The sequence below is a fragment of the Tachyglossus aculeatus genome, chromosome 12 (assembly GCF_015852505.1).
Source record: "Tachyglossus aculeatus isolate mTacAcu1 chromosome 12, mTacAcu1.pri, whole genome shotgun sequence".
In the NCBI taxonomy this organism is placed as follows: Eukaryota; Metazoa; Chordata; class Mammalia; order Monotremata; family Tachyglossidae; genus Tachyglossus; species Tachyglossus aculeatus.
Window position 1 is genome coordinate 2,782,638 of NC_052077.1, and position 21,645 is coordinate 2,804,282.

A 21,645-nucleotide genomic window follows, 5' to 3' on the forward strand; every position below is an offset into this window, starting at 1 on the left:
TTATTATTATTATTATTATTATTATTATTACACCCTGCTGTGTCTCAGCAGATGGATGGGGAAGAATATTCCAGGCCAGACAGGCACTTGGGAAAGCTTGTAAATGATATTGATATTCCTAAAATTCACCACTCGGCATTATCTGGAAAACAGAGCCAGTCACTCTTCGTTCTTTTATTTTTTTTTTTTAACGGTATTTAAGCACTTGCTAAGTGCCAGGCGCTGTACTGAGCGCTGGAGTAGATCCAGGCTGATCAGGTTGGACACGGTCCACGTCCCAAGGGGCTCGCAAGTCTTAAACCCCATTTTGTGGAGAAGCAGCGTGGCTTGGTGGAAAGAGCCCAGGCTTGGGAGTCAGAGGTCACGGGTTCAAATCCTGGCTCTGCCAATTCTCAGCTGTGTGACGTTGGGCAAATCACTTCACTTCTCTGGGCCTCAGTTCCCTCATCTGGAAAATGAGGATTAAGACCGTGAGCCCCCCGGGGGACAACCTGATCACCTTGTCCCCTCCCCAGCGCTTAGAACGGTGCTTTGCACATAGTAAGCGCTTAATAAATGCCATCATTATTATTATTATTATTATTATTATTATTATCCAGGCTAATCAGGTTGGACACGGTCCACGTCCCAAGGGGCTCACAAGTCTTAAACCCCATTTTACGGAGAAGCAGCGTGGCTCGACGGAAAGAGCCCGTTCTTGCGAGTCAGAGGTCGTGGGTTCAAATGCCGGCTCCACCACTTGCCAGCTGGGTGACTTTGGGCAAGTCCCTTCACTTCTCTGGGCCTCAGTTCCCTCATCTGGAAAATGGAGATGAAGACTGAGCCCCCCTTGGGACAACCTGATTCATTCATTCATTCAGTCGTATATATTGAGCGCTTACTGTGTGCAGAGCACTGTACTAAGCAACTGTGAGCCCACTCTTTTAGACTGTGAGCCCACTGTTGGGTAGAGACTGTCTCTATATGTTGCCAACTTGGACTTCCCAAGCGCTTAGTACAGTGCTCTGCACACAGTAAGCGCTCAATAAATACGATTGATTGATTGGGAAGTACAAGTTAGCAACGTATAGAGACGGTCCCTAACCAACAGCGGGCGCACAGTCTCACAGATACCATAATAATAATTATTATTTCACCTTGTAACCTCCCCAGCGCTTAGAACGGTGCTTTGCACGTAGTAAGCGCTTAATAAATGCCATTATGATTATGATTTTACATAATAAGATTTTGCATAATTTTAAATAAATCATTCTCTATTTATTATTATTTATTTTGCCATGTTACACGGACGGACAAATGGCAAAAAAGTGGGGAGACCGCGATTCTCCCTCTCCATCATCTTCCCAGAATCACAAAATCCCAAGGGGGTTTGGAGAACCAGTGTGGCCTAGTGATTAGAGCGCGGGCCGGGGAAAGACCTGGATTCTATTCCCAGCTCCTCCACTACCCCAGTGCTTAATACAGTGTCCGGCACATAGTAAGCGCTTAACCAATACCACTTTAAAAGAAACAAAAAACACAAAGCAAAAAAACCCGCAAAGAAAGAAACAAGCCAAAAGACCGTAGAGGTGTTGCTGAGCCGCCTGTCGTCAGTGATTTGACTGACTGATTTATTTGACTGACTAATAAATAAAAGTGATTTATTATTTTTCATTTATTATTTGAAAAACTAAAAGTGGGGATAATGTGAAAGATAAATCTCCCCTGATGCCGGCTTGCTCTCTATGCTCAAGTTTCGTCTATCTCACTGCCGACTGCTTTCCGTCGAACGGACATTATTGCGAGCCCACTGTTGGGTGGGGACCGTCTCTATATGTTGCCAACTTGTACTTCCCAAGCGCTTAGTACAGTGCTCTGCACACAGTAAGCGCTCAATAGATACGATTAATTGATTGATTGTACGGAAGCAGCGTGGTTTAGCGGAAAGAGCCCCGGCTTGGGAGTCCGAGGACGTGGGTTCTAATCCCGGCTCCGCCGCCTGTCTGCCGCGTGACCCTGGGCAAGTCACTTCACTTCTGAGCCTCAGTTACCTCATCTGTAAAATAGGGATTAAGATTGTGAGCCTCACATCGGACAACCTGATCACTTTGTATCCTCCCAAGCGCTTAGAACAGTGCTGTGCACATAGTAAGCGCTTAGCAAATACCAAGATTATTATTATTATTCTCTGGGCCTCAGTTACCTCATTGCAAAAATGGGGATTAAAAAGTGTGAGCCCAACATGGGACAACCTTATATCTACCCCAGCGCTTAAAACGGTGCTGGGCACATAGTAACCACATGTTTTGTCTTGTTGTCCGTCTCCCCCTTCTAGACCGTGAGCCCGTTGTTGGGTAGGGACCGTCTCTATTTGTTGCCGACTTGTACTTCCCAAGCGCTTAGGACAGTGCTCTGTACACAGTAAGCGCTCAATAAATACGATTGAATGAATGAATGATAATAATAATGGCATTTATTAAGTGTTTACTATGTGCAAAGCACGGTTCTAAGCGCTGGGGAGGTTACAAGGTGATGAGGTTGTCCCACGGGGGGCTCACAGTCTTCATCCCCATTTTCCAGATGAGGGAACTGGGGTGACTTATTGCCGTTTTACTGATGAGGTAACCGAGGCCCAGACAAGCCCAAAGTCACCCAGCTGACCGTTGGCGGAGCCGGGATTTGAACCCGTGACCTCGGACTCCAAAGCCCGGGCTCTTTCTGCTGAGCCACGCTGCTTCAGAGAGGTAAAGTGACTTGCCTAAGGTCACCCGGCTAGCAAGCGGCAGGGCCCGGATTGCAACCCAAGTCCCTGCCCTCCTAGATCCACCCTTTTCCCACTAGAACACGCCGCTCCCTAGTTTTATTTCGATAAGAATGCAATCAATCAATCGTATTTATTGAGCGCTTACTGTGTGCAGAGCACTGTACTAAGCGCTTGGGAAGTCTAAGTTGGCAACATATAGAGACAGTCCCTACCCAACAGCGGGCTCACAGTCTAGAAGGGGCAGACAGAGAACAAAACCAAACGTACTAACAAAATAAAATAAATAGAATAAAATAGAGCAGTTTTGCTGCTTCCGTCGGAAGTCGTGATAGGAATGAGGTTAATATCTTCGCAGCTTTGAAGTTAATAAAAAGCATTCCCCTAGAGGTTGATCGCTATTCGGGGGAAGGATAGGACGGCGGCTAATATTCCATAATGGGTCTGAAAATCCAGCGCTTAGTACAGTGCTCTGCACACAGCGCTCAATAAATACAATTAATGAGAATCAAGACTTCTGTTAGATCTGCTGTGATTTCTAACTTTTGACTCCTCGCCGGATGAGTTTGCCGTAATGAGAGGGCTTTCTGGTGCGACTGCTGGGTTTTGCGCCGAATCGAGCCATCGTATTTCTCGAGCGCTTGGGAGACCACAACAGTCCCTGTCCTCAAGGAGCTGCCCTGCCCCGAGTGCGGAATGCCTAACTTTAGGGTGCCGGCAAAATAATAATATGAATAATGGTATTTGTTAAGCGCTTACTATGTGCCAAACACTGTTCTAAGCACTGGGATAGATACAAGGTTGTCCCACGTTGGGCTCGCAGTCTTAATCCCAATTTAACAGATGAGGTCAGTGAGGTACAGAGAAGTTAAGCACCAAATCAAGCCATCGTATTTATTGAGCGCTTGGGAGACCACAACAGTCCCTGTCCTCAAGGAGCTGCCCTGCCCCGAGTGCGGAATGCCTAACTTTAGTGTGCCGGCAAAATAATAATAATAATAATGGTATTTGTTAAGCGCTTACTATGTGTCAGGCACTGTTCTAAGCGCTGGGATAGATACAAGGTTGTCCCATGTGGGGCTCACAGTCTTCATCCCCATTTTACGGATGAGGTCACTGAGGCACAGAGAAGTTAAGCCATCATTATTATTATTATTAAGCACCAAATCAAACTATCGTATTTATTGAGCACTTGGGAGACTACAGCAGTCCCTGTCCTCAAGGAGCTGCCCTGCCCCGAGTGCGGAATGCCTAACTTTAGGGTGCCGGCAAAATAATAATAATAATAGTGGCATTTGTTAAGCGCTTACCATGTGCCAAGCATGGTTCTAAGCGCTGGGATAGATACAAGGTTGTCCCACGTGGAGCTCACAGTCTTCATTCCCATTTTACAGAAGAGGTCACTGAGGCACAGAGAAGTTAAGCCATCATTATTATTATTATTAAGCACCAAATCAAGCCATCATATTTATCGAGTGCTTGGGAGACCACAACAGTCCCTGTCCTCAAGGAGCTGCCCTGCCCCGAGGGCAGAATGCCTAACTTTAGGGCGCCGGCAAAATAATAATAATACTAATAATGGTATTTGTTAAGCGCTTCCTATGTGCCAAGCACTGTTCTAAGCACTGGGATAGATACAAGGTGTCCCACGTGGGGCTCGCAGTCTTCATCCCCATTTTACAGACGAGGTCACTGAGGCACAGAGAAGTTAAGCACCGAATCGAGCCATCGTGTTTATCGAGCGCTTGGGAGACCACAACAGTCCCTGTCCTCCAGGAGCTGCCCTGCCCCGAGTGCGGAATGCCTAACTTTAGTGTGCCGGCCAAATAATAATAATAATGGTATTTGTTAAGCGCTTACTATGTGCCAAACACTGTTCTAAGCGCTGGGATAGATACAAGGTTGTCCCACGTGGGGCTCGCAGTCTTCATCCCCATTTTACGGACGAGGTCACTGAGGTACAGAGAAGTTAAGCACCGAATCGAGCCATCGTATTTATTGAGCACTTGGGAGACCACAACAGTCCCTGTCCTCAAGGAGCTGCCCTGCCCCGAGGGCGGAATGCCTAACTTTAGTGTGCTGGCAAAATAATAATAATAATAATAATGGTATTTGTTAAGTGCTTACTATGCGCCAAGTACTGTTCTAAGCGCTGAGATAGATACAAGGTTGTCCCACGTGGGGCTCACAGTCTTCATCCCCATTTTACAGACAAGGTCACTGAGGCACAGAGAAGTTAAGCACCGAATCGAGCCATCGTATTTATCAAGCGCTTGCGAGACCGCAACAGTCCCTGTCCTCAAGGAGCTGCCCTGCCCCGAGTGCGGAATGCCTAACCTTAGTGTGCCGGCAAAATAATAATACGAATAATGGTATTTGTTGAGCGCTTACTATGTGCCAAGCACTGTTCTAAGTGCTGGGATAGATGCAAGGTTGTCCCATGTGGGGCTCACAGTCTTCATCCCCATTTTACAGACGAGGTCACTGAGGCACAGAGAAGTTAAGCCATCGTTATTATTATTATTATTATTAAGCACCGAATCAAACCATCATATTTATCAAGCGCTTGGGAGACCACAACAGTCCCTGTCCTCAAGGAGCTGCCCTGCCCCGAGTTAGGCGGAATGCCTAACTTTAGGGTGCCGGCAAAATAATAATAATAATAAAGGTATTTGTTAAGCGCTTACTATGTGCCAAGCACTGTTCTAAGCGCTGGGATAGATACAAGGTTGTCCCACGTGGGGCTCACAGTCTTCATCCCCATTTTACGGAAGAGGTCACTGAGGCACAGAGAAGTTGAGCACCGAAGCGAGCCATCGTATTTATCGAGCGCTTGGGAGACCACAACAGTCCCTGTCCTCAAGGAGCTGCCCTGCCCCGAGTGCGGAATGCCCAACTTTAGGGTGCTGGCAAAATAATAATAATAATGGTACTTGTTAAGTGCTTACTATGTACCAAGCACTGTTCTAAGCGCTGGGATAGATACAAGGTTGTCCCATGTGGGGCTCGCAGTCTTCATCCCCATTTTACAGACGAGGTCACTGAGGTACAGAGAAGTTAAGCCATCATTCTTCTTATTATTATTATTAAGCACCGAATCAAGCCTCATATTTATCAAGCGCTTGGGAGACCACAACAGTCCCTGTCCTCAAGGAGCTGCCCTGCCCTGAGTGCGGAATGCCCAACTTTAGGGTGCCGGAAAAGTAATAATAAAAATAATAATAATAATGGTATTTGTTAAGCGCTTACCATGTGCCAAGCACGGTTCTAAGCGCTGGGATAGATACAAAGTTGTCCCACGTGGAGCTCACAGTCTTCATTCCCATTTTACAGAAGAGGTCACTGAGGCACAGAGAAGTTAAGCCATCATTATTATTATTATTAAGCACCGAATCAAGCCATCATATTTATCGAGCGCTTGGGAGACCACAACAGTCCCTGTCCTCAAGGAGCTGCCCTGCCCCAAGTGCAGAATGCCTAACTTTAGGGTGCCGGCAAAATAATAATAATAATAAAGGTATTTGTTAAGCGCTTACTATGTGCCAAACACTGTTCTAAGCGCTGAGATAGATACAAGCTTGTCCCACGTGGGGCTCACAGTCTTCATCCCCATTTTACAGGCGAGGTCACTGAGGCACAGAGAAGTTAAGCACCGAATCGAGCCATCGTATTTATCGAGCGCTTGGGAGACCACAACAGTCCCTGTCCTCAAGGAGCTGCCCTGCCCCGAGTTAGGCGGAATGCCTAACTTTAGGGTGCCGGCAAAATAATAATACGAATAATGGTATTTGTTAAGCGCTTACTATGTGCCAAGCACTGTTCTAAGTGCTGGGATAGATGCAAGGTTGTCCCACGTGGGGCTCACAGTCTTTATCCCCATTTTACAGGCGAGGTCACTGAGGCACAGAGAAGTTAAGCACCGAATCGAGCCATCGTATTTATCGAGCGCTTGGGAGACCACAACAGTCCCTGTCCTCAAGGAGCTGCCCTGCCCCGAGTGCGGAATGCCTAACTTTAGGGTGCCTGCAAAATAATAATAATAATGATATTTGTTAAGCGCTTACTATGTGCCAAGCACTGTTCTAAGCGCTGGGATAGATACAAGGTTGTCCCACGTGGGGCTCACAGTCTGCATCCCCATTTTGCAGAAGAGGTCACTGAGGCAACAGAGAAGTTAAGCAGTTTGCCCAAGGTCACACAGCAGATAAATGGAGGAGCTGGGATTAGAACCCACGTCCTCTGACTCCCAAGTGGCTCTCGCCACTAGCCACGCTGCTGCTCCAATATTTATGATATTTGTTAAGCGCTTACTATGTGCCAGGCACTGTCAGCGCTTAGAACAGTGCTTTGCACATAGTAAGCACTTACTAAATGCCATCATTATTATTATTACTAAGCGCCGGGGAGGTACAAGCAAATCCGGTTAGACGCAATCCCTGTCCCAAAGGGGGCTCACGGTTTCAATCCCCATTTTCCAGATGAGGTAACTGAGGCCCAGAGAAGTGAAGTGACTCACCCATGGTCACACAGCGGGACACCTGGCGGAGCCCATGACCTTCTGATTCCCAGCCCCCGGCTCTATCCACTACGCCGAGCCGCTTCTCAATAATTAACGAATAACAGTAATAATAATTACAAAAATAAAAGCAATAAATAATTAGTGGGCCGGAGTGGACCCCCTTTCTTTCCCTCTTGGGATTGGCTAGTGGCCCTGGCAGTTGCCCGCGTTTTTAAACACCAGAGCGTTTCAAACTGTCTCCATCTCCCAGTCCCACACCTCCACACAACTGCCTCCTTGCATAATAATGATGGCATTTATTAAGCGCTTACTACGTGCAAAGCACTGTTCTAAGCACTGGGGAGGTTAATAATAATGATGATGGCATTTATTAAGCGCTTACGATGTGCGCTCCCCCGTTGTCGTTTGTCCTCTCTCCAAGATTGGAGTGAAAAACCCCTTCCAAAGCCTTCTCAGATATAAGGTGGACTCCGGGAGGTTCAATCAGTCCGTGACTCGATTGCATCTATCGAGCGCTCACTACGCCGCTGGGCAACATGACGGAGTCGCTAGACGCGCCCTGCCCACAACGAGCTTACAGTCCAGAGGAGGAGACGGATGTTCGTACAAATAATTAATATCGTTTACAGCCGTGTACATAAACGTCGTGGGGCTTACAGTCTAGAGGAGACGGTCATTAACACAAATAATTAATATCATTTACAGACGTGTACATAAACGTCGTGGGGCTTACAGTCTAGGGGAGATGGACGTTAATACAAATAATATTCACAGACTTGTAGAGGAGGAGGCGGACGTTCGTACAAATAATATCGTTTACAGACGTGTACATAAACGTGGGGCTTACAGTCTAGAGACAGACATTAACACAAATAATTTATTTATAATAATATCATTTACAGCCGTGTACATAAATGTCATGGGGCTTACAGTCTAGAGGAGACGGACATTAATACAAATAATTAATATCATTTACAGACATATACATAAACGTCGTGGGGCTTACAGTCTAGTGGAGACGGACATGAACACAAATAATACCATTTACAGACAGGTACATAAACGTCGTGGGGCTTACAGTCTAGAGGCGACGGACGTTAACACAAATAATGTCATTTACAGACGTACATAAACGTGGGGCTTACAGTCTAGAGCAGATGGACGTTAATGCAAATAATATCATTTACAGACGTGTAGAGGAGGAGATGGGCGTTCGTACAAATAATTAATATCGTTTACAGATGTGTAAAACGTCGTGGGGCTTACAGTCTAGAGGAGACGGACATTAACACAGATAATTAATATCATTTACAGACGTGTACATAAACGCCGTGGGCGTACAGTCTAGAGGAGACAGACGTTAACACAAATAATTAATATTTGCAGACATGTACATAAACGTCGTGGGGCTTACAGTCTAGAGGAGACGGACATGAACACAAATAATTTATATCATTTACAGACAGGTACATAAATGTTGTGGGGCTTACAGTCTAGAGGAGATGGACGTTAACACAAATAATTAATATCATTTACAGACGTGTAGAGGAGGAGACGGACGTTCGTATAAATAATATCGTTTACAGACGTGTAAAACATCGTGGGGCTTACAGTCTAGAGGAGACGGACGTTAACACAAATAATGTCATTTACAGACGCACATAAATGTCGTGGGGCTTACAGTCTAGAGGAGACGGACGTTAATGCAAATAATATCATTTACAGACGTGTAGAGGAGGAGATGGGTGTTCGTACAAATAATTAATATCGTTTACAGATGTGCAAAACGTTGTGGGGCTTACAGTCTAGAGGAGACGGACATTAACAGATAATATCATTTACAGACGTGTACATAAACGTTGTGGGGCTTACAGTCTAGAGGAGACGGACGTTAACACAAATAATATTTACAGACATGTACATAAACGTTGTGGGGCTTACAGTCTAGAGGAGACGGACGTTAATACAAATAATTAATATCATTTACAGACATGTAGAGGAGGAGACGGGCGTTCGTACAAATAATATCGTTTACAGACGTGTAGATAAACATCGGGCTTACAGTCTAGAGGAGACGGACATTAACACAAATAATATCATTTACAGACATGTACATAAACGTCATGGGGCTTACAGTCTAGAGGAGAAGGACGTTAACACAAGTAATTAATATCATTTACAGACATGTACATAAACGTCATGGGGCTTACAGTCTAGAGGAGACAGACGTTAATACAAATAATATCACTTACAGACGTGTAGAGGAGGAAATGGACATTCGTACAAATAATTAATATCGTTTACAGACAGGTACATAAACGTCGCGGGGCTTACAGTCTAGAAGAGATGGACATTAACACAAATAATATCATTTACAGATGTGTACGTAAACGTCGTGGGGCTTACAGTCTAGAGGAGACGGACGTTAACACAATTAATATCATTTACAGACATGTACATAAACGTCGTGGGGCTTACAGTCTAGAGGAGACGGACGTTAACACAAATAATTAATATCACTTACAGACATGTACATAAACGTCGTGGGGCTTACAGTCTAGAGGAACCGGACGTTAATACAAATAATTAATGTCATTTACAGACGTGTACGTAAACGTCGAGGGGTGAATTAAGGGAGCGGAGAGAGCGATCGTCCGTCAGATATAAAGCCAGGGGGGCGTTTCAAGCCAGAGGCGGGATGATTGAGGGCTCGGTAGATGAAATGGAGGTACGGCGAGTAGGTGGACTTTACGAAGTGTGTGGACTGGGCGATTTTAGGAAAGCCGGGAGGCGAGGCAGGAGGGGGCAAGGTGGCAGAGAGCTTTGAAGCCGAGAAGGAGTCCCTGTTTGATGCCGAGACGGATGGGCAGCGGCTGGAAGGGGAAACGTGGGCGGTTTCAGAGGAAGAAGGGCAGGGGGAGAGGAATTCAGGAGACGGTAAGCAACGCCACCGGACCGGATCGTGGGAAACAGGGCCGATGGGAGCCGTGGCCCTCGCTGGAGAATAAGAATCGTGTGCGTCGTAGGGACAGGGGTCAGATTTATTGCCATTTCTACCTAGTCTTTCCGGCGATTATTTAACCTTAATGCCAATCAGAATCCAACAAGAATTCAACCACCGAGGAGGCGGGGACGGATTTTCTGATTTCGCGTTCCCGGCTCTTCCTTCAGCCCCGATAATTGCCAGGCGGCCGTGAGTCCAGAGAGCGCCTCTGGCCTGACCTTCCTGCTCCTATCCCTTCCTAATCATAAGTCTCCATCTCCCGTTTGTGACAGTATAGCCGTTGCCATGGCAACGCCACTCGCCGCCTCACCCCCAAGCGTTGACCGCCTAATTTGGATGAACCGAGGGAGACAAGGCTCTTGGCCGCGGAAAGAAGATAATGTTAATTTGGATCGGGCAGAGGGGAGAGAGTCCTTCTTCCCGCTCTTCCTGAACACTCATGAGATGACCGCCTGATCCATTTCTTTGTCCGTTCGGAATCTCGCCTGGAAAAGCATTTTTCCGATTCACTTTTCCCCTGCTCTGAAAATAGCCTTTGCCTCCAGCTGAATGTACAGTTTGGGAGCCCGGGAAAGAAGGTTTTCCCCCCCAGTTTAGGGGGCTGGAGCTGATTGCACTGCATAATAATAATATGCAGTAATAATAATAATAGTAATAATAATATAATAATAATAACAAATATGGTATTTGTTAAGTGCTTACTATGTGCAGAGCACCGTTCCAAGCGCTGGGGAGGTTACAGGGTGATCAGGTTGTCTCTCGGGGGGCTCGCAGTTTTAATCCTCATTTTACAGATGAGGTCACTGAGGCCCAGAGAAGTAATGTGACTTGCCCAAAGTCACACAGCTGACAGTTGGCGGAGCCGGGATTTGAACCCATGACCTCTGACTCCAAAGTCCAGGCTCTTTCCACTGAACCACGCTGCTTCTTCTGGTTTCATAGTTTCTTGCGTCTTCTTGGGAAAGCATGTTGCCAACTTGTACTTCCCAAGCGCTTAGTACAGTGCTCTGCACACAGTAAGCGCTCGATAAATACGATTGAATGAATGAATGAAGCCAGGGGGTTGCATGGTTTACTAAAACCTTATGAAAATCACATCTCCTCCAAGAGGCCTTCCCCAACTAACCTTCATTTTCTCTTCTCCCTCTCCCTTCTGCATTGTCCCTTCCGTTTTGCACCACCCTTTTCTCACCTCTCGCTCGGCCCCGTAGCACTTACGTACATATCCCCGCTCCCAAGCGCTCGATAAATACGATGGCTTGATTCGATGCTTAACTTCTCCGTGCCTCAGTGACCTCGTCTGTAAAATGGGGATTAAGACTGTGTACGTAACCCGAAAAAATAATAAAATGAAGCAAGGCACGGCAAGAAGGAGGCTGATAAAAATATTATTTTGTACAACAATTAAAAGAGAATGGTGATTAGTGATCATTATTAGCTTCTGTTAACGGCATTCCTAGGAACTCTTCCTGGTTGTGGTCTAACATAGACAATTACAGGATTTATCCCATTCCCTCTGCAGCCATGAGGGATAAAGGGAGAGAACACCTTACATTAAAAAATGCAACTGAACAGCAGATAAAATAGGGTACATAGTTATTCTTTAACTTCTATTTGATCACAAAAGAACCCTTTGCAACCTGAAAAAAATAATAAAATGAAGCAAGGCACGGCAAGAAGGAGGCTGATAAAAATATCATTTTGTACAACAATTAAGAGGGAATTATGATTATTGATCATTATTCGCTTCTGTTAACAGCATTCTTAGGAACTCTTCCTGGTTGTGGTCTAACATAGACAATTACAGGATTTATCCCATTCCCTCTGCAGCCATGAGGGATAAAGGGAGAGAACACCTGACATTAAAAAGTGCGACTCAACGGCAGATAAAATAGGGTACGCAGTTGTTAACTTCTATTTGATCGCAAAAGAACCCTTTGTAACCTGAAAAAATAATAAAATGAAGCAAGGCACGGCAAGAAGGAGGCTGATAAAAATATTATTTTGCATAACAATTAACAGAAAATTGTGATTATTGATCATTATTCGCTTCTGTTAACAGCATTCTTAGGAACTCTTCCTGGTTGTGGTTTAACATAGACAGACTATTACAGGATTTATCCCATTCCCTCTGCAGCCATAAAGGGAAAGAACACCTGACATTAAAAAATGCGATTGAACGGCAGATAAAGTAGGGTACACAGTTATTCTTTAACTTCTATTTGATCGCAAAAGAACCCTTTGTAACCTGAAAAAATAATAAAATGAAGCAAGGCACGGCAAGAAGGAGGCTGATTAAAAATATTATTTTGCATAACAATTAACAGAAAATTGTGATTATTGATCATTATTCGCTTCTGTTAACAGCACTCTTAGGAACTCTTCCTGGTTGTGGTTTAACATAGACTATTACAGGATTTATCCCATTCCCTCTGCAGCCATAAAGGGAAAGAACACCTGACATTAAAAAATGCGATTGAACGGCAGATAAAATAGGGTACACAGTTATTCTTTAACTTCTATTTGATCGCACAAGAATCACATATTTCCCCCCTCAACAGCGTGGCAGCATGGCCCAGTGGCGAATTTTTGAGCTCGGGGGTCGGGAGGACCCGTCGGTTTGTCCACTGTATGACCTTGGGCAAGTCACTTGGCTTCTCTGAGCTTCAGATATCTCATCTGTAAAAGGGGGATTGAGACTGGGAGCCCTATGTGGGACAGGCGCTTAGTACAGTGCTCTGCACACAGTAAGCGCTCAATAAATACGATTGAATGAATGGATAACGGGGACTGTGTTCGGCCTGCTTAGCTTGTCTCTCCCCCGGCATTTAGTACAGCGTTTGGCAACACCGCCGCAGACTTAGTCCTTGCTCGAAGGCTTGTACTGTCATTATGAACTCCTTCGCCTTTCGGATCGAATGGTAAAATGCCGTCTTACGCCGTCGAGTCGTTTCCGGACCGTAGCGACACCACGGATGCATCTCCCCCGGAACGGCCCGCTCTCCATCTGCCGCCGTCCTGGTAGTGTCTCCGGAGAGTTTTCCCGATCAAAATACGGAAACGGTTTCCCGTCACGGTCAACTCGAGTTTCCGCCCTCGACTCTCTCCCTGGACGCTGCCGCCCAGCACAGGGGAGTTTGGACTTGTTCTCCCCCTCGTCCCCCTCTCCATCCCCCCCGTCTTGCCTCCTTCCCTTCCCCACCTCACCTGTATATATGATTGTACAGATTTATTACTCTATTTTACTTGTACATATCTATTCTATTGATTTTATTTTGTTACTATGTTTGGTTTCGTTGTCTGTCTCCCCCTTCTAGACTGTGAGCCCAGTGTTGGGTAGGGACCGTCTCTAGATGTTGCCAACTTGGACTTCCCAAGCGCTCAGTACAGTGCTCGGCACACAGTAAGCGCTCAATAAATACGATTGATTGATTGTAGCCAATGGCCTTCCACTCGCTAGCCACTGGCCAAGCCAGGGATGGAACGGTTAGGCCTCTGCTCGACTCTCCCTCCCGTAGCCGAGACTGGTAGAGGACTGGAAACTCCCCCGGCGTGACCCTGAGAGGGAAGTATAAATTGCTTTATACTCAATAAATACGATAAATAAATACGCTCAATAAATACGATTGATGATGATGAAGTAGAATCACTTTGTATCGTCCCCGGCGCTTAGAACAGTGCTTTCCATCATCATCATCAATCATCATCAATCGTATTTATTGAGCGCTTAATTGTGCAGAGCTAAGCGCTTGGGAAGTACAAATTGGCAACATATAGAGACAGTCCCTACCCAACAGTGGGCTCACAGTCTAAAAGGGGGAGACAGAGAACAAAACCAAACATACTAACAAAATAAAATAAATAGAATAGACATGTACAAGTAAAATAAATAGATAGAGTAATAAATATGTACAAACATATATACAGGTGCTGTGGGGAAGGGAAAGAGGTAAGATGGGGGGGATGGAGGAAGGGGCACATAGCTTTCCACATAGTAAGCGCTTTACAAATACCAAAATTATTATTTCAATACCAAATATTGCTTTTCCTCCCCAAGGTTTCAGCCTGCAAGAAGCAGAGTAAATATCTGGACGAGCTTCCCCTGATCGCCTCTTGGTATCAGAGAGTTCAGGCGGTACCCGGAGTGAAGAGAGCCGCTCAAAACTGTGGAATCCGGTTTCTCCAGTTCCCCAATTCAGGGGCCGCCCGGGAAAAACAGCCGCCAAGCCCGGGTGCGGTTCCTGACGCCGCGCAGGTTCCCGGCGACCCTCGGTTCGTCGGAGGCCCCAGACCCACGATGTCCAAGTTGATGGTAAGTACGCTCTGTCCGGACGCTTCCCTTTTAAACATCATCTCCGATGCTTGAGAAGCAGCGTGGCTCGGCGGAAAGAGCCCGGGCTTTGGAGTCGGGGGTCACGGGTTCAGATCCCGGCTCCGCCAGGTGTCGGCTGGGTGACTTCATCTGGAAAATGGGGATTGTAATAATAATAATAATGATGGCATTTGTTAAGCGCTTACTATGTGCACTATTCTAAGCACTGGGGGGGATACAAGGTGATCACATGGTCCCACGTGGGGCTCACAGTCTTAATCCCCGTTTTACAGATGAGGTAACTGAGGCTCAGAGAAGTTAAATGACTTGCCCAAGGTCACACAGCAGACATGTGGGGGAAGCCGGGATTTGAATCCATGACCTCTGACTCCAAAGCCCGGCTCTTTCCACTGAGCCACGCTGCTTCTATAATAATCATAATAATGATGGCATTTATTAGGCGCTTACTATGTGCAAAGCACTGTTCTAAGCACTGGGGAGGTTACAAGGTGATCAGGTTGTCCCACGTGGGGCTCACAGTCTTAATCCCCATTTTCCAGATGAGGGAACTGAGGCTCCGAGAAGTGAAGTGACTTGCCCAAGGTCACACAGCAGACGTGGGGGAAGATGGGATTTGAACCCATGACCTCTGACTCCAAAACCCGGGCTCTTTCCACTGAGCCACGCTGCTTCTATAACAATCATAATAATGATGGCATTTGTTAGGCGCTTACTATGTGCAAAGCACTGTTCTAAGCACTGGGGAGGTTACAAGGTGATCAGGTTGTCCCACAGGGAGCTCACAGTCTTAATCCCCATTTTCCAGATGAGGGAACTGAGACTCTGAGAAGTGAAGTGACTTGCCCAAGGTCACACAGCAGACATGTGGCAGAGCTGGGATTCGAACCCGTGACCTCTGACTCCCAAGCCCAGGCTCTTTCCACTGAGCCACGCTGCTTCTAATGAAGACTGTGAGCACCCCCGGGGGACAACCTCATCACCTTGTAACCTCCCCAGCGCTTAGAACAGTGCTTTGCACATAGTAAGCGCTTAATAAATGCCATAATAATTATTATTAAAATGGGGATTAAGACTGTGAGCCCCCCGTGGGACAACCTGATCACCTTGTAACCTCCCCAGCGCTTAGAACAGTGCTTTGCACATAGTAAGTGCTTAATAAATGCCATAATAATTATTATTAAAATGGGGATTAAGATTGTGAGCCCCCCGTGGGACAACCTCATCACCTTGTAACCTCCCCAGCGCTTAGAACAGTGCTTTGCACTTAGTAAGCGCTTAATAAATGCCATAATAATAATTATTATTATTATTAAAATGGGGATTAAGACTGTGAGCCCCCTGTGGGACAACCTGATCACCTTGTAACCTCCCCAGCACTTAGAACATTATTATTATTATCGTTATCATCATCATCATCTGCGTATCCCTAATTGGATCGGGATCCCCACCTCCCGGCGTCTGCCGCAGCGTTCAAGGGGCATGCATCAGGAGGCAGCGTAGCCTAGCGTCTCGAACACAGGCCAGGGAATCAGAAGGACCCGGGTTCTAATCCCTGCGCCGCCACGTGTCTGCTGTGTGACCTTGAGTGAGCCACTTTGCTTCTCTGTGCCTCAGTTACCCCGTATGCCACATGGGGATGAAGATGGGGAGCCCTACATGCGGTGGGGATTGGGTTGAACCTGATTTGCTTGTCTCTACCGTGGCGCTTAGTGAGTTTCTGACATGTAGTAAGCGCTTAACACATCCCGTAAAAAAAATGAATTGGCGGGGACCCAGTGGGATAGAGAGAATACGTGCCTGGAGCGGCAAAGTGCCTCGGTCATTCAAGAAGAGAACATCTGGCTGCGAAAGACTTTAAAATATATACCCAGATGTGCAGTGGAGTGTACTCTCATTCATTCAGTCGTATTTATTGAGCGCTTACTGTTTGTTCATTCATTCAGTCGTATTTATTGAGTGCTTACTGTTCGTTCATTCATTCAGTCGTATTTATTGAGCTGTTACTGTGTGCTTTAGACTGTGTGCTCTAGACTGTGAGCCTGCCGTTGGGTAGGGACCGTCTCTATATGTTGCCAACTTGTGCTTCCCGAGCGCTTAGTACAGTGCTCTGCACACAGTAAGCGCTCAATAAATGCGATCGATTGATTGATTGATTGCTGAGCACTGTACTAAGCGCTTGGGAAGTCCAAGTCGGCATCATCTAGAGACGGTCCCTACCCGGCAACGGGCTCACGGTCTAAAAAGGGGAGACAGACGACAAAACAAAGCATGGAGACGGGTACATATTAATAATAATAATGGTATTTGGTAAGCGCTTTCTATGTGCCAGGCACTGTTCTAAGCATTGGGTTAGATCTAAAGAGGCAGGTTGTCCCACGGGGGGCTCACAGTCTTAATCCCCATTTTCATTCATTCAGTCGTATTTATTGAGCACTTATTGTGTGCAGAGCACTGTACTAAGCGCTTGGGAAGTCCAAGTTGGCAACATGTAGAGACGGTCCCTACCTAAAAAAGGGCTCACAGTCTAGAAGGGTAAATGAGGCCCAGAGAAGGAAGTGACTTGCCCAAAGTCACCCAGCTGACAAGCGGCGGTGATGGGATTCGAACCCACGACCTCTGACTCCCAAGCCCAGGCCCCTTTCCCCTGAGTCACGCTACCTCTGATCTACCCTGAACGATACACCCTAACAGCATCGCCCCAGTCTGCGGCCACCGGTTTTCCACCCTAGTGTTAATAATAAAAATACTAATAATGATGGTACTTGTTTAAGCGCTTCATTCATTCATTCATTCGTGCATTCATTCATTCAGTTGTATTTATTGAGCGCTTACTGTGTGCAGAGCACTGTACTAAGCGCTTGGGAAGTCCAAGTCGGCAACATAAAGAGACGGTCCCTACCCAACAGCGGGCTCACAGTCTAGAAGGGGAATACAGACAACAAGACATATTAACAAAATAAAATAAATAGAATAAATATGTACAAATAAAAGAAATAAATAGAGTAATAGAGTAATAAAATAAATAAATAAATAAATAAATAAATAAATAAATAAATAGAGTAATAAATACCTACAAACATATATACATATAGGAGGCCTTCCCAGACTGAGCAGGAGGCCTTCCCAGACTGAGCCCCTTCCTTCCTCTCCCCCTCGTCCCCCTCTCCATCCCCCCGTCTTACCTCCTTCCCTTCCCCACAGCACCTGTATATATGTATATATGGTTGTACATATTTATTACTCTATTTATTTATTTATTTATTTATTTTACTTGTACATTTCTATCCTACTTATTTTATTTTGTTGGTATGTTTGGTTCTGTTCTCTGTCTCCCCCTTTTAGACTGTGAGCCCACTGTTGGGTAGGGACTGTCTCTATGTGATGCCAATTTGTACTTCCCAAGCGCTTAGTACAGTGCTCTGCACATAGTAAGCGCTCAATAAATACGATTGATTGATTGATTGATATAGACAGGTGCTGTGGGGAGGGGAAGGAGGTAAGGTGAGGGGATGGGGAGGGGCGCTTACTATGTGCCAAGCACTGTTCTAATCACTGGGGTATTCCCTTCCCCCCAGCACCTGTATATATGTATATATGTTTGTACATATTTATTACTCTGTTTATTTTCCTTGTACATATTTATTCTATTTATTTTCTTTTGTTAATATGTTTGCTTTTGTTCTCTGTCTCCCGCTTCTAGACTGTGAGCCCGCTGTTGGGTAGGGACCGTCTCTAGATGTTGCCAACTTGGACTTACCAAGCACTTAGTCCAGTGCTCTGCACACAGTAAGCGCTCAATAAATACGATTGAATGAATGAATGAATGAATGAATATATGTATTATTTTATTTTGTTAATATGTTCTGTTCTGTCTCCTCCTTCTAGACTGTGAGCCCACTGTTGGGTAGGGACCATCATTATATGTTGCCAACTTGTACTTCCCAAGTGCTTAGTACAGTGCTCTGTGCACAGTAAGCGCTCAATAAATATGATTGAATGAATGAATATGTGTATTATCTTCTAATAATAATAATAATAATATTTGTTAAGTGCTTACTATGTGCAAAGCACTGTTCTAAGCGCCGGATTTTGTTAATATGTTTTGTTCTGTTGTCTGTCTCCCCCATCTAGACTGTGAGCCCGCTGTTGGGTAGGGACTGTCTCTATATGTTGCCAACTTGTACTTCCCAAGCGCTTAGTACAGTGCTCTGCACACAGTAAGCACTCAATAAATACGATTGAATGAATGAGTGAATGAATGTCTCTCCCTTCTAGACTGTAAGCCCGTTGTTGGGTAGGGTCCATCTCTATGTGTTGCTGAGTTGTCCTTCCCAAGCGCTTAGTACAGTGCTCTGCACACAGTAAGCGCTCAATAAATACGAATGAATGAATGAATGAGTGAATGAATATATATTTTTGTTTTGTTGTCTGTCTCCCCCTTCTAGACTGTGAGCCTGTTGTTGGGTAGGGCCCGTCTCTATGCGTTGCCGACTTGTCCTTCCCAAGTGCTTAGTACAGTGCTCTGCACACAGTAAGCGCTCAATAAATACGATTGAATGAATGAATGAATGAGTGAGTGAATGAATATGTATTTTTGTTTTGTTGTCCGTCTCCCCCTTCTAGACTGTGAGCCTGTTGTCGGGTAGGGCCTGTCTCTACGCGTTGCCGACTTGTCCTTCCCAAGCACTTAGTCCAGTGCTCTGCACACAGTAAGCGCTCAATAAATACGACTGACTGACTGAATGAATGAATGTACATGTCTTATGCGGTCGAGTCGTCTCCGACCCACAGCGACGCCAAAGACGCAGCTTTCCCAGAGCGCCCCACCTCCGTCTGGACTGTCTCTCTATGTTGCCAGCTTGTACTTCCCAAGCGCTTAGTCCAGTGCTCTGCACACAGTAAGCACTCAATAAATACGATTGATGACGATGATGATGCAGTCATTCCGGGAGCGGATCCGTCGAGTTTTCCTGGGAAAAATCTGGAAGTGGTTTCCCGGCGCGTCCTTCCGCTCGGTAAAACACGAGTCTCCGCCCTCGACTCTCTTCTTTGACGCTGCCGCCCAGCACAGCGGAGTTTGGGCTTGGAGCCGATGGCCTGCCACTCGCTACCCGCTGGCCAAGCTAGGGATGGAATGGGCAATAATAATAATAATAATAATAATAATAATAATAATAATAATAATAATGGTATTTGTTAAGCGCTTACTATGTGCAAAGCACTGTTCTAAGTGCTGTAGGCCTCTGCTTGACTCTCCCTCCCATAGCCGAGACTGGTAGAGGACTGGAGAAGCAGCGTGGCTCAGCGGGAAGAGCCCGGGCTTTGGAGTCAGAGGTCATGGGTTCAAATCCCGGCTCCGCCAACTGTCAGCTGGGTGACTTTGGGCAAGTCACTTCACTTCTCTGGGCCTCAGTGACCTCATCTGGAAAATGGGGATTAAAACTGGGAGCCCCCTGTGGGACAACCCCATCGCCTTGTCACCTCCCCAGCGCTTAGAACAGTGCTCTGCACATAGTAAGCGCTTAACGAATACCATCATTATTATTACTGGAAACTCTCCAGGTGCGGCCCTGATTTTATATGATGATGATGGCATTTATTAAGCGCTTACTATGTGCAAAGCACTGTTCTAAGTGCTAACAATAATACATGATATTATAATAATATAATAATATATGGATATTGTAATGCATATATATACATATATTCATATTATGTGTGTGTATATGTAGGTATTAATATATATTAAGGAAATGTTTCGATCATGAGACTGAGGCTTTTGTATGTGTATATTTGTGTGAATATATGTATATGTTTGTGTGTATATATGTTTGTGTATATATGTGTGTGTATATATATATGTCTGTGTGTATATATACGTGTGTATATCAGGTTTGTGTGAATATATGTATATAGACATACACACATATATATTTAGATAAATCGATCAATAGATAGATGCTAGAGATAGGTAGGTAGGTAGATGGATATAGATATAGATAGGTAGATAGATATAGATAGATAGACAGATAGATAGATAAAAAATGATTGTTTTGGATGGAATACAGGGCAGAAGGATCATGGAACTAACATACCGAGCTGCATTTTTGCGGTCTTAATGATTTGTGAAGATCCGGTAATAGAATTCTTGAATTTCACGCTCTTACAGAAAGTGTTTCTATTATTAGAGCCTTAGGTCCCTGGGGTGTAAGTACTAATTTCTATTTTTCCAATTAAAACTCACTCATACGGATGCCTCAAAGTCAAAAAGCGCCAGCTTGGCGATCGCGCCGCATTAGTCCCAGACCCATTTTAGAAATTTAACCCCCTGACGTTGTTTCCTTTTTGCGGCCGTGTTACCAAACAACCCTTTAAAACTCCCAGATTTTGGTTTTAAAGTGGGTGTGCGCTTCGGCGTGGAAATGCGCTGAAATCCCCCTCCATCATTTGGGGAAAAATGTGGATCAGCCTTGCTCGTACGGATATTTTTGCTTTTTTTAAATAAAAATCCCTGGTTTTTGAATCCTCTTTCGCCGCCTTGTATACCCACTGCACGGGAAAAAAGGCGGGAACCGTTATGTCGAATGGACTTTATTTGTTTCTTTGCAGCGGGGAGGAAAGAGATGGGCAAATGGCGATTGTCAATAAGTCACCCTAAACGTTCAGAGCAGCGTGATGTTGTGTGTGTGTGGTGTGCGTTGTGTGTACATTTATATGATCCGGCCGGACACTCACACTTCTCCCTTTACAGGAAAAAGGCATTGAGGCCCAGTTCTCTCCCCATCCCTGCCCAAACTGGACCGTAGATTGGAGCAGCCTACCCGCGGCGGTGAAGCCGGAGGAGGGTGAGCGATTTTCTTTTCCCCTTTTGCAATTCCCTTCCGAAAAGGGTGACATCCCGGGCGGTTTTCCAATCACATTTTCGAACGTGTTTCCTTCTGGTTTCTGACGTGTACGGAGCCATAATTCCGTTCATTTCCATCGAGGCTACTGATGCTGGTTTCCGTGTTTCCCCGCTTCTGGACTGGAAGCCCGTCGTGGGCAGGGAT

At 45.6% G+C, this 21,645-nt stretch overlaps 1 protein-coding gene across 1 annotated transcript in view; it reads left to right on the forward strand.

The window, feature by feature from the left end:
• The window catches only part of GSTCD (glutathione S-transferase C-terminal domain containing), a 114,972-nt gene that overhangs the window by 10,336 nt on the left and 82,991 nt on the right, over nucleotides 1-21,645 (forward strand). Inside the window, exons 4-5 of the mRNA XM_038755132.1 lie at nucleotides 14,321-14,575; nucleotides 21,348-21,441. Of these exons, the coding sequence (XP_038611060.1) occupies nucleotides 14,321-14,575; nucleotides 21,348-21,441 (349 nt within the window). The remainder of the gene's footprint in view (nucleotides 1-14,320; nucleotides 14,576-21,347; nucleotides 21,442-21,645) is intronic.